Source organism: Larimichthys crocea, chromosome XI (genome assembly GCF_000972845.2).
Source record: "Larimichthys crocea isolate SSNF chromosome XI, L_crocea_2.0, whole genome shotgun sequence".
Taxonomy (NCBI): domain Eukaryota; kingdom Metazoa; phylum Chordata; class Actinopteri; family Sciaenidae; genus Larimichthys; species Larimichthys crocea.
This window is the reverse complement of record NC_040021.1, coordinates 9,947,774-9,961,460: the sequence shown is the minus strand read 5'-3', so window position 1 is coordinate 9,961,460 and position 13,687 is coordinate 9,947,774. Positions and strand designations below refer to the sequence as shown.

At 40.2% G+C, this 13,687-nt stretch overlaps 1 protein-coding gene across 1 annotated transcript in view; it reads right to left on the bottom strand.

The window, feature by feature from the left end:
• Nucleotides 1-13,687, bottom strand: part of usta (uronyl 2-sulfotransferase a) — a 52,371-nt gene that overhangs the window by 16,476 nt on the left and 22,208 nt on the right. Inside the window, exons 2-3 of the mRNA XM_010734712.3 lie at nucleotides 7,725-7,768; nucleotides 1,728-1,883 (exon numbers count right to left, since the gene is read on the bottom strand). Coding sequence (XP_010733014.1) covers nucleotides 1,728-1,883; nucleotides 7,725-7,768 — 200 coding nt within the window. The remainder of the gene's footprint in view (nucleotides 1-1,727; nucleotides 1,884-7,724; nucleotides 7,769-13,687) is intronic.

Sequence of the window (13,687 nt, the reverse complement as noted above, 5' to 3'; positions counted from 1 at the left end):
AGTACAAGTCTGAGCTACGGGTATTAAAGTTCAGTGTTTCCAATTCATGTTATGCTTGTATTTGACAGCATTTCAAGGGTATTTCTATTATTCATTTTGCAGCTATGGTTACTGTTAGGGTTAGAAAATCTATGATGAGTTTCTACAATATGATGACAGTGTTTTATTCAGTAGTAAGCAGTTTAAATCCCCTGTCCTCTATCGACATGCAACCAATGTTCCATCAGTGGTTATTTATCAGGGTAATAACAATAAATAACATAAAGTTTAGAGTTTATTTTCATTGTAATATAACACAAATAATAATACATTAATGGAAAAACAAGATTGTCTTGGTGAGACTTCCACAATACACAAATATTTAAACCTAAAAGGGGCCACTGCACATTACGAGTACTTTTACTTTTAACATATCTGTGCATTTTGTTGACAGTACCAATTATGACCAATTTTGAAAACAGGATTTTTTATTGTGTTGGTATTAATACGTATTTATACGAAAGGTCTGAATGTTCCTTCCACCACTGTCTTAATGAAGACACTTCAGTAGAGTTATTAGTTGCTCTCACAGGAGCCTGAACCTAAATCATCTGGTCACGGCCAGGTCTATACGGTATCCTGCCAAAACCGGGGCTTGTTTTGGAACTATGGTTTGAGTCATGTTTGAATCAAAACAAACAGTGCCCAGTAAATCCAATCCTTATGCAGTTGGAAGCTCTTATTATTTGTTGGAAATGTATTTGTTTGTTTTATGAAAATAGTGGAAAAAGTCCGAGGAGAAAGCTTATGTGTGTTGAAACACAAAAAGAGTTTAGTGCCATTTAGAAATGCAGTGTGCACATAGGCATTTGCATTGGCATTCCGACTGGCACAGAGCAGAACTTGTTAGTGTTTCAAAAAGGCTGCGGTTTATTAAACGAAAGCAGTTTTTCCTCTGTAAAGCCAACACTCATGTCCTCGAGATATTTCAGGAAATAATAAAAAATAATATTCACTATTCTTCAGCCTTGTTCACACTCTGAATGAAAGACAAACACTGAATGAACTCCTGCTGCTGTTGTGTTCACTGTAACCACACAGTTAAGCGCAAAATACTACGAATTATTATTATTTTTTAATACAGTGGTACCTACTGTACAATGGGGATGCTGTTTGTTTCTTTAAGTATTTGACAACAGCTGCTTTGAATCTGCTGAAAGTCAAGGGATTTAGGTCTAGCTGGATATTTACGGCTTTATGGCTTCAGAAGTGGGATCCTAAAGACCACAGCATCCCACAGGGGCCCAAACAATATAAATATAGGTTAATGTTAGTAATGTTTCAATTCCCAAATGTTAGAAAAATAATAAAAAATAACAAAATACATGAGTAAAACAAGTGAAATGCATTAAAAAAGGAAATGTTTCCAGCCCCTGATCTGATAAAGACCGTGCTCCAGCTAATAAAAGGAGGTGAGTTGTTTTGTCAACTATAAGAACTGAATTTATAATAATATTATATTTGATATGCACTAAAGGGTTGGACTGGTTCTTATTCAGGAAGTGAATGTGAAACTGTTTCCATTTCCTTAGTAATTGCAACTAATTTGTCACAGAGCAGATGAGTCATGTTTTCTAATAAATCCCCTATCCAACGGTTTCCATTTTCTTCCCGCTATGTGAATGACACATGTACACATGACCTCTCACCTTGAGTGAATCTTTTAATTGATCTCCTGTTTATCTTACCTGTTCATGTTTGGTGAGGCGTGTTTTATTGTGAATGTCTGAGGAGACCAGGTTGAACTGGTGTTTCTCTGCCAGTAACCTCAGTAAGATGACCACTGTCCGGCTGCCGCACTTCCCCACACGGTTGTAAACCACCTGGCTGGGGAACGGGAGCACCTGCAAACACACAGATGAAACATTGATTTATGGTTTATAGTGATATATACATTAAGCTGAACAGTTTTTTTTTTTTGCTGTATGTTAGTCTAAACAGTGTTCAGGACAAGTATGTTAAGATGTTACAACTGTATATGACTTTTAGTCGTGGGTATTGTATTTAGAACACATATTTAAGAGAACCATTGTGTGTAACACCAAATCTAACCATAAAAAGCAGTAAAGGAACAGAAACAAAGTAAAAAGTGATACAAAGAGAAGAAAACTAGGGAAAATACAACATACATTCATCAAACTCTGGATTCTCTTTCTTTGACCTTTGACTCTGTTTCTCACATCAACTCTCCCTGGGGCTGAACTCAATTGACCCCGCAACATATTCTATTTCAGCTTAGAGACACACACACACACACACACACAGACAGAGAACGTGTAAGGCCATACACTATTTCATTTTCCCTCCTCAGATAGTTATTCTTCAGCTGAACTCAATGAGTCAGAGATTCTGCTGACTTCCTCTCTGCAAGCAATACTGACGCAAGTTATCACAAACACAGGCACACAAGCCACAGCGTGTGCATTTACACGTCTCATGACTCACCAATTAAACAAGTAGCTCAGCGGTGATTCAGAAAACATGGACGTGAGTGTGTAGAACATTGTTCTCTTTAAAAAATAAAAAAAAACAGGCCATCGTACAGTAAATCTAGCTTTCGAGGAGTGGTACGTTAAGGCTGACTGTGTATTGAACATGAGACTCATGAGAGCAAGAATGCACTAATTTGGCAATTATCCCTAAGGGTCTACACGGTTTACACAAGTGGCCCCCTTAAGAATGAAGGCTATCCAAGCGATCCATTTACCAGTGAGAACAAGAGTGACAGAAAATGGAGGCCAGTTAAAAGAATTACGGGAAGATGGGAAGAGAAAAAGACAGGTCACTTAAAAAACATCTGGATGATTTCTTTTAAAAGTGATACAGAGCTACCACAGAAAACAAAGACAGATCAGTTCTGTGTTGCCTCGAATACCCTCTTCATCATCACTTCAAATAAATCCTTCCTGTAAATCAGATGAGGGGGAAAATGCGGCAGTGATAAATTCTTGTCGGCTTTCCCAGTCTGGAATGGTGATTGTACTTCTCCCAAGGTGAGGGACAAAATGTGTGTTTTGGAACAAGTCTGACTGGCTGAATTAACGGGGTGGTTAGTTCACGAACAAATTGGCTACTCTAATAGTTGATTGAATGACTGACTGTTAGCAGATGAATATGAGCCCTTCGCCTACTTGTTTCTCCCTCCACTGTGACATGAAATATTTGTAGTCATCTTTGCTGCAGACAGTAGTTTCCACACCACAGAGCTCAGCGTGGCCACACACACACATGCTGATTTTGTCTTGTCTCCTCCAAAAGCAGCAATCCCACCCAAACACAGACTGAGTAAAAACAGTGTGGGCCTCTCTGACTGCCAGATCCAAGTAGAAAGACAGAGAAGAAAAAAAGCAAGACAAAGTAAAAGGAAGAAAGAAAGAGATGGAGCAGAGGACTAGTTGGAGGAGAAAACAGTCTGATGACACGTCATCACTGTATCGATTCCCACTTAACGTTTATTTTTCCCATAATCAGAGCAATTTATTGGATGTCATCAGTGATTGAACCGGTTTGACACCATGTGAAAATAAGATGTGTGGGTACATTTGCCGCAGGATAAAGGAGGAGGCGTACGGGAAAAACAATTTGCACGTGATATTTGGGCTGAAATAAGATTAGACAAGTTTTGTTGACAGGCATGCTTCAGCTTGTGTCAAACGCTGGAACACTGTCCTCTTAAAATAATGCAATCGCACATGAGATATTGTTTCTGAAAACAGTTTCAGATGTCACTTTATAGATTAGAGGTTCAAAAAAACAAAACAAAAAAAAACATTACCCTCATATTAATAGGCAGACATTTTTTACTGGGAAAACACTTTTGAACAAACAGGAGATGGTTCTCTTGGACAGCAGTCCAACATTCCTCAGTGTTTGCCAAGTATCTACAGACTTCTCAGCTTATCACAATAATGAGGCAGATAAAACACATGCAGCGTTTCGCAGGACACCATTCCCTGCTGATATGATGACAAATGACTGTGTCAGACCTCGAACAGCCTGGCGGTTTTTAACACAAGAATAACATCACAGATGCCATCAAAAGTCCAAATCTCCTGCCGGCACTGACAGCACTAAAAGGGCAACCTTTCGGGTTTGTGCTATTGTTGTTGGGACTCTGCAGAGTTCAAGTTTCTGATGCACGCTGTGAGAAATGTTTGCAGTGTCTGCTACTAAGGGATTCTGTCAATAGTCAATCCACAAGGCAAAAAAAACGTTATCTAACAGGGCTGTTTTGTGTCTGATCTGGGCAGTCCTAGTCCTAATTCTCACAGTGATGTTGTGGTATTTACAGCTCAGATGCTGGCGCATCAATATATCCAGCAGACTTTGAGGAGATGAGTAGTCCTGCACCCTTCCTCTCTCTCTCACGCTCACTCTTCCACTTTCCCTCCTCTTACTTTCTCAGCGTCCTTCTTTTCTAGCACCCTGCCCACACACTTCAGACCTCCAAACGCTTCATGCTGTTTTCAGACACTGATTCAACAAACGCACATAAATTATCGTGTCTGTTTTTACGGCCTGACCACCCATCTCTGTCGAGAATCAACATACTTCCGCTAGTTCCGACTTTCAATCATCTTACAGATATTTTTAGAACATGTCCTGGTTTGCCACATGTCAGGACCACTGCACACACACACACACACGCACACACAATAATCCATCTTCCTACTGCAATTCCTTGAAAACCCACACTAACACTCCACCACTAACCTACACTTGACTGGTTTTAGATAGCCCTGCTCATTGCTCTCTACAGTCAACTGCTCATCCCAGGCTGAGAAAAGAACAGCATGTTAAGGTTTCAGTTTAGGGCTCAGTGGAGATTCTAAGCACTCCCTGTCACTTATTAATGATCTATCCATTCATCTCCACTCTCTCCTAGAGGAGGAGGGAGGGAATGAGGGAGTCTCACTGCTCTAAGTAGCTGTGGCAGCGCAGCTTCCGTCCAAGTATGTTTATGTGAATTAGATAAATTGATTTCCAGTGGCTGGAAGGAAATGGGAAACCTTTTCTCAGCACTAATGTTTCACACTTGTTTAGTGCACTAGAGATCAAAATGCTTTTGTGGGATAATCAATAACCTCACATTATAATTTGTGCATTCGTGCATGCATTTGTGCAGTGCAAATGTCTTCTGTTTTGTTTTTTTAAATATGAGAAATACTAGCTCACAACTAAGACTAACTATGGTTATGAGCTGTTCTGTTTATGATTCAATGCAATTAAGATATTAGAAAAATGATGATGATCTGCATAAAGAGATAATTCAAAACATGTTTCAGACACGTGTATAAGTCGCGGGGGGCATCTTGTTAAGTTTCCATACGCATAAAGACTCATAAATCTATTCTAAGAGCTGCGTGGTTTTTCCATACGCTCTCATTTATGTTGAGCTTTCAACTCGATTTCTAATCTCTCCCTACATTTACCAGAACCCTCAGCCTTCTGCGTGCACACGCTGTACTGCGACCTGCGATGGGAGATCAATCTCAGCTGCAGCAGGACGTCAACAAAGATAATGAGAGATGCGGTTGATTCACTGCTTGCCACTGACATGGCATTAGCATCGTCTGTCTGGAAGATGACAACAGATATGGAATCAATCAAAGCTGACGGGCAGCGCATAATCACAGACAGCCTTTTCTGCGTCTGTGCGGGCTGTATGTAGTTAGTGAAGCCTGGAAAGCTACAAAAATTTGATTTCATCCAGCCAGAGTGAAAGGAGGTAGAGAAAAACTTTGAGAACTTGGTGGTGCTTCCAAAATAAGGATTAAGTTGATTCCAACAACAAAAAAACTACGAGTATATGAGAGTTACTTTCTGTATTCATATACATTTATATCACTTAAGCAAATAATGAATTGTGATGTGGCAGCCTTTTAATTGTGATTCATATTTTCCAATAAAACAGAAGCCCATTAAAAGGTAGTAAATTGATGTATTACTCATTCACTATACCAACTTCAAATCACATTCAGTTTCAGTTATTCATTTATAATTAGAAATGAGCAAGTACACCATTAATCCATATCTAATCCAATATATGTTCAAAAAAAATTATCCATATCCATATCCTTGCAAAAGAAATATTACATGGGTTAATCAGGAGTTATAAAACTATTTACAGAACAGGTTATTTATTGTTTGTTTTGTTTTGTTTTGTTAATGGAAATTGCCACATTTTATTTTGATGATACTTCTACATCTTTACTAAACTTATTTTACTGCATTATCTGTGATTGATGGTTTTTGGGGCCCTTTGTAATAAAAAATAAAGATTCATTTATATAGTAGATTGCTGTAGGTTTTTAAGCCCCGCATAGCGACAGCTCCACCAGTCTCAGGATTCAGCAGCCAGTACTTCAGATAGCCGAGAGGCAAAACGTGGTGCAAAAAGTTCCACAGAACACCAGCTGCTGCTCGTAAAGCTTACTGTTGTGTGCCAACGGGAATAATTGAAGATCATCATGGGCGTATCAACATTTTTATCAACGCAATCCAAAACTTTTAGCAAGGAAAAACGTTTTATTCAACAGCGAAGGAGACTTCTAAGTAAATTCTCCATCAGTCCCCTCCGCTTCTTGGAGACCACCTCCCCACACGCACATTAAAATCATACTTTTCTGTGTCAAAATGAATTCCAGAGCTTCTGTGTTTATATAATAATGTAAATATTCGGAATACAAAATTGCCTCAGGACACAGTCAAGCTGTTTCACTCAGCTATGTTTCCGATGGGAAATGATGGAAACTATTTGTGCTTTATTAGACTTCCATTAAATTTCTGCAAGTGCATATGACACAGAAATCTTGGCATCGGTATTTATGAAGCAAACTGGCATTGTGAGCCTGCTCTAAGTCAGACATACAGGTTTGTTTCAGTTAATGATTTTCCATGAAAAATAAAACTGGTATCAAGCAAATTCCAACAAACCCCACCACAATATTCCAGTCAGCCACAGTTAGTTTCATATAAATACCACTTCATTGTTATCTGTATGAAACATGCACTGTGGTTGCCTCGTTTGGCTTTGTGGCCATAACAGGCTTTTCAAAGTAAACATAACTCACAAACAAAGCCCAGATGTGACCTAACTTAACAGCTGCTCACATCACCAAGAAACAAACCTGTAACCAAACTGGATGAAGTTTCAGCTTAGCTATGTGCTAAATGCTGCACCCCAAACCAGAAAGGAAAAACACACCATCCACTCTGCCGTCAGAACGGACGGGGGGAAAAAGGTCAAAAAGATGAAGACGGGTATTAAATAAGGAAGGAATGAGGTGAAAATTAGATGGCGATCGATTAAAGAAGGAGATAATGAACAAGGGGCAGACGGGGGGAAGAAAGAAGTTGGCAGGGAGAGAAAGAGTGAGCACAGAGGAGAGATAGTCATGCAGACATGCAGCTGGATGAATACAAGGCCCCTGTGTCAGCGCTGTATGTGTGTGTGAGAGCTTTTACTGTAGCACTGAAGCCAGGTCTAGTTGGTATTTAGACTGAGTTTGCACGCAGCTCCTTCGCACAGACCTAACCCTTATCCTGACCGGACTGAACTGGCTTTGAAATGCAGGCCAGCACATCAGAGACACATCAGAGAGGAAAAAAGGTGAAAAGGGGATAAAAGAAGAGAGCGAGTGAAATGTGAAATGACAGAAAGAGATGGAGAGAGGAAGACTTACTCTTGGAGCAGGGGGGCCGTGGTCATCCAGATATGTGGATTCACCTGCAAACACCATAAAGCATACATGTTAGGATCCTGATATACACACGGTACAACAACTTTGAAGGACCACATAGAGCAGATGAGTCAATAAAAGGAATGAATCAGAAACAATTACTATAGCCTTCATTCTACAAAAGGCCAGTAATGTATTGACCATTCCACCAAAATGTACCCGCTTCAATAAGATCAAGATCTCAGGGCCATTTCAATTTTTCAAGACCCATTGGATTAGATAAAACGTGTACCGGCACAAAGCTGAACACAGGGCTGTTTTTCCTGGCTCATGATGTTTTGGAGCACGGTTTTGTCAGGATAGTGTCGAGGGGTAAAAAAAACAGGAGAAAAACATTCACACATCCCTCTTTTTTGATCATTTATTAACAGTGCTCAATCTATATTATCGAAGCTATATTCTCCCACTGACAGTGAACATGTGAGCAAGATACTGCTATGCTTTTCTTTGATGAGCTTCACTTGTTCTTCTTATCTTCAGTCAGTGATTTGTCTAACTGTGTGTTACATCTGGTTTTGTAGTCTGAGTTGCTAATCTGAATCTTGATGTTTTTACTTCCGCGTCGTTCCCACATTACTCAGATTTATTTACTTTAATTCCACCCGCTGCCACTCCCTACACTTTCAGAAACAACAGGTGGAACATCTCTTTCAAAACCCACACTTAATACAACAAAATCCCTCCCATCCTCTGCCACCCACAAGAAAACAGCGCCACTCCTCCGCATTAAGTCTGAGGATGTCACGAAGAGAGTTACGACCTCTTTATACAGTAAATTGAACACTATGAAGCTGTTTTACGAGGGGACAATGAAGCTCATTCAAGGCTGCCCCACACTAAGGGGTCTGTGCCATGAATTTTTTAAGCCCACTCTCCAAATCCAGGCCCCGGCTTCAGACAGCGGCCTTTTCTTTGGCTGCCTGTCCAGACACCCAGAGACGCATCACTTCCCATCACATTTACAACATTCAGGTGGTTCACCCAGAGGAGAGGGAGAAAGGGAAATTGGAGAACATGCAAGGAATAAAGCTATAAAGAGAGGAAATATTACACAAGAGAACAATATCTCCTTGTTTCTTAGAAATGTGATCCAACTCACAGATGAAAATAGCAAGAAATGATGCATGAACACACACGCTGTTTTATAACCAGCCAACGTTTTTCACTTGGCACACACTTAGAGATGTTATTACTGTACATGCTTGAACTGGAAGTGTATTGTATGACTTTGTAAGTATTGTTTATACTATACTAGATAGTGGTGTGTAAGCTTTGAGTAATTAGTCTTACACTGAGATCTGCCACAGTTTGGCTCTGTTACAATATCACACACACACACACACACACACACACACACCAGAGTTGCTATATGGAACCTGCTGGTGTTGTGGCTCATTAATTCATCAGGAGCTGGAAGTATAAATACTGACACAGCTGCGCTGTGCTCACCCTCAGGTGTTTCTTACGCTCTCTCTATCTTTGCATCAGTCTTTGTCTCTCTTTCATGGCCTTACACGGTTTTCCCAAGGAATGCTGAGGGAGGCGTGTGTTTGCAGCGCTTCTCCAAGGCATTTGAGGTCATGTCAGGGCGAGGATGCAGAGGGGCAAACATCTCTGTTCCTTCCTCTGTCATTCCTCTGTTTATCATCGCCCCCCCGCGACCTCCAACCACTCCCCACCACCATGTGTGTTTCTCATTAGCGTTTTTTTGGATAGGGGAATGGAACTCATTTTTTCCAGGGCGCGAGGTTCATAAAAGCTGACAGCTGCCCTCCGCCCCCACCACCCACTGAGCGCAATATGAACTTAAAAGAGCCACTGTACAGTGCACTGTACTCTTCAACCCCATTGTCCTCTGATCCCCTGTTAGAAATCAACGAGGAGGATGAGACTTTTATGGGACTCTTTGGCTTGCTTAAGAAATCTTTAAATTCCAAGACTGGCAACATCAAAACAGGCCACAGCGCACACAAAAAAAGTATTTTATGGCTTCATTTATATTGTCCTCTGTGTTTACATGATTTATTACTAATCTACAGTAACTATGACTTCACTCTGCACCCTACACTGCACCATCTGTTCAAACACACAGGAATGACCTTCAAAACGAGGACTGCATTTACCCATTTCCTTTCAGTGAGTTATGAATATATACTACAGATCTGTGACAAATTAAAGTAACAACCTAAAAAACATAACCAATGCAAATGTTCCAAGGATATATGGGTTCATGGTTGGGTGAATATGAAAATAATGTGAATCTTATGCTCTGGCCCTCAACGTTGTCACATATCAAGTGAGTTAAACACCTACTGTGAGAATTACTGAGACGGTCTGAACAAGAAATAGATAGAGACATAACCCCCTGTAAAACAGCGAGTTCCTGCACATCAGTTTTTCTTTTTTTTACACAGATATATTAAGTTTGCGTAAAACCCCAAAGATTAAACAAACCAGATTTTCTCTTAGATAAAGCCATCCTGTTGCCATCCAGTGTTTTGTGCTCGCCTGGTTGCGTGACAGTGATATCAAACTATCTCTTCGTATAAAAGAGTGCATTTTCCAAAATGTTGAACTTTTCATTTAAACATGTTTGAAAGCAGACCAGCTGCTGGAACGATGTGTCATTGTAGATCTGGAAAAAGTGATTAAGACAGCGTCTATTTATCTCCAGAATTAACAAAACGGTTTCAACCAACGACAGAACTTCACTTAAGGTTCCTGCAAAACAACTATGAACAATGCGGGTGTACTGGTAGGTATAAGGTCCTGGGGGCTTTTACACGTCTGTGCCCAGGGGTCCATTGTCTCATAATGCATGAGAACATATGAGAGACTTTGGATCGATGTGTGAGTAGTGTCTTGATCATCAAAACACCAAAGTAGGTAAGATCTTTTGGAAGATTCGTGTCCAGTCTCTCCAGTGGAGATTTTTTATATCTAGTTGTGAAGCTGTTCAGGTGGCATTTGATGGCCCAACTCTTTTTTAATTTGTCATTCTTATATAAATACTAATATACACACATGAATGGTCAAGAGTACAAATGGTTAGGTAAACGAGGGCATCTGTGTGCGTGCGAGTGAAAGTAACTGGCTTGTGGGTATGCGTAGGCATGTAGCTAAATGGTTAATTGGATTACTGTGTCACAAGATCCATGGGCTCGCCCCTGGCTAAGAGCAGCTGCATAACCATTCCCAAATACAATTATCTAATCAATACAGCAAGATGGACAACATGAAACAGTGCTTTTTAGTTCCAATCAGTGTCTGCTCCCCAGAGATGTCTAAAACAACAAAAACAAGTGAACCAAAAAAACATCTAAAACTGCTCAAACATATGTGAAGCAGACTGAGGTATTGTTCAAATCTGTGACATTCAGGGATGACATTTTGTAAATTGATGTTATTTCCACCCCCATAACAGATTGTTTTAAATTAAGAATAATTGTTGAGCAAATAAAAGCTTATGATCTGCACAATAAGTTCTGTCCACAAATCAAGACTTTTTATGACTGTCTGAATCACATATGCAAGCAATACCACTTAAAAGCCAATACAGTACGTCTTCAAGCTGAAATATTAAGCGCTGTGATTTATTTGGCAGATCAAAATGTGAAAACCCTGTAAAGCTGGTTATTGCAGAAGATGTTATTTTCTGCATAAATCAAAAAGAAATCCAACAGGATCTAATTATTGTAAATCCAGTGAGGGATCCAATCGTTCAAACACCCACAGATTTTCCCACAGATTTTCCATAACTCTACTCTCACTACAGCAAATCACTATCACACAATCAAACATGTATATTCTTAATATGTGCGCACTAACTGGTATTTAAATCAAGAGAAGGATCCAATTAGGAAGCTCCAATCTAGGAACTTGTTGAAGAAAATTACAACCTTGACCAATGAGTCACCACATTAGTTAACACACCTCTGCGTCAATCTCATCCACACAACGCTTGTACAATTTCACTGTATTTGTATTTGGCTCTGGCACAAGGAGAAGGCAGTGCCAGTGGTAATCATGCCTATAAAGCCCTGATTTGCTTTGTTTCTTTCCATCAAACAGGCATCACTGAGCACAAAAACTGAAAGATTTTGAATTACTGAAAAAAAAAGAGTTGTGGAGAGCGATTCTGGTCTGGAGCCAGGCAGAGAAAATGCTAATGCTGAAAGAAGTCTTCAAAAGTTACAAGTGTTTTTGAGTAGAATGCTGTGACAGGATATATACTCTTTGGCACAGAGGAAAAACATAGCGTTGGTCTGTAAGAAATGTATTCTAAATGTATCAATTTTGAGAAAAGATTGGCCATAGAAAACTGTAATGTAGCGTTCTCTACATTTATTCAGGAATACCTCATTAGGCTTTGACCAAATCATCCCAGAACAAGTTCTGGAATTTTCCCTTTGGTGTTGGCCTGCTTCAGGAATGTTACAGTAAGTTTGGGATGTTCATAAACATGTATTTAGAGCTGAGACCATTTCATTTGCTTTGTGAAATTGGCGACCTAGCTAAGTAGAGCCTAGGAAAGAACACATCCCAGAATAGGCCGAGGTGGGAGCGGAAAAACCACACAGGAATGGCTGCTGAGGATACGGCCAAGAGGACAGGCGCAGTGTTGAAGTTAAGGAGCATTTGCTTTGCTATGGGACACGACTCAAAGGAAAGCTGGAAGGTTGCAGGGTTCCTGCCCTGGAATGTTCTACAAGTATGTGAAACCAGATTACAGGTTATCCAGAATGTGAAGACTAAACTTTCTCATCTTTAACCACATCCTGCTGTAGTATGTGTATCTACCACAGACGATGATGAGAGAATAAAAGGTGTGTTCAAGTCGCTACGGTTAAAGGAATAGAGACTTTTTAAAACAAACACAAACAGAGTGGAGAATGGAAACGAGTGGAATAGTTTGGATAGATTGATGTCTCATGACAGTCTGCTCTGCAGTCAAAAAAATTACATAACTTCTGCCTGACCCAGCTGTGTCAAACACGCCCAGTTAAACTTAGACACGTCTACGGCTACAGTCCTAAACATTTGTGCCATATTAGAGAGTGCATGAAAACAAAGTCAGTGTGTAAGGGCTATGTACACGGTTTTGTGTGTCTGTGAAATGTGTGTGTGTGTGTGTGTGTGGTCACCCAACCCTTTGATTTGTAGTGAGGGAGTGGCCCTTCTATTAAGACCCGTAACTTGCCCCATCTACCTAATTACAGAAGGGAGTTATGCTAAGGGTCAGGGTCTCCATCAGGACTACGCCCTGCTCCACATCACCCTTCAGTAACTCGAGAATCAACAATGGTCAGACAGCTTTGTGATATAAATATAAAAGCTGTGCTGCTGCTGCTGCTTGTTATTGCAGGTGCCCAAATGTCCAAAACCTGGTAGGGAGACTAATTTGTGGACTTATTGCTCCCCTAAAATTTTGGTTACTGAAATGGAATAGGAGCACACACACATGCATACAGATGCGCAGGGATTGGAGGATGTCAGGATTACTGTCAGCATGTCATTTGTGGAAACCAGTGGTTGCCACCGTGTATACTGTGCGACAGGGACGTACCACTAAACTGATGACCCAGCAAAGCAGTCATGACGCTGGTGACCATGCGGCCAAAGTCCAAAAATAAAAGACATACTTAGTGGAACAGGAAAGTAAAAGCTTAATGATACCCAATGCTTCTGTTAAGGAAGAAGGAAACAGAAGTGGATTGTATAATAAGAAAATCATCTGCGAATGCCAGTAGGCTGATGCTGTACTTGACAGAGATGTCATATGACAACCCATAAATAGTTATGTAATTCATAACTGACACACTTTGATGTACTGAACAAATTAGAACCAAATCTTTCATGTTTCGAGATGACGGCTGATCACTCACTGTATTTATTTGCATTTCAAA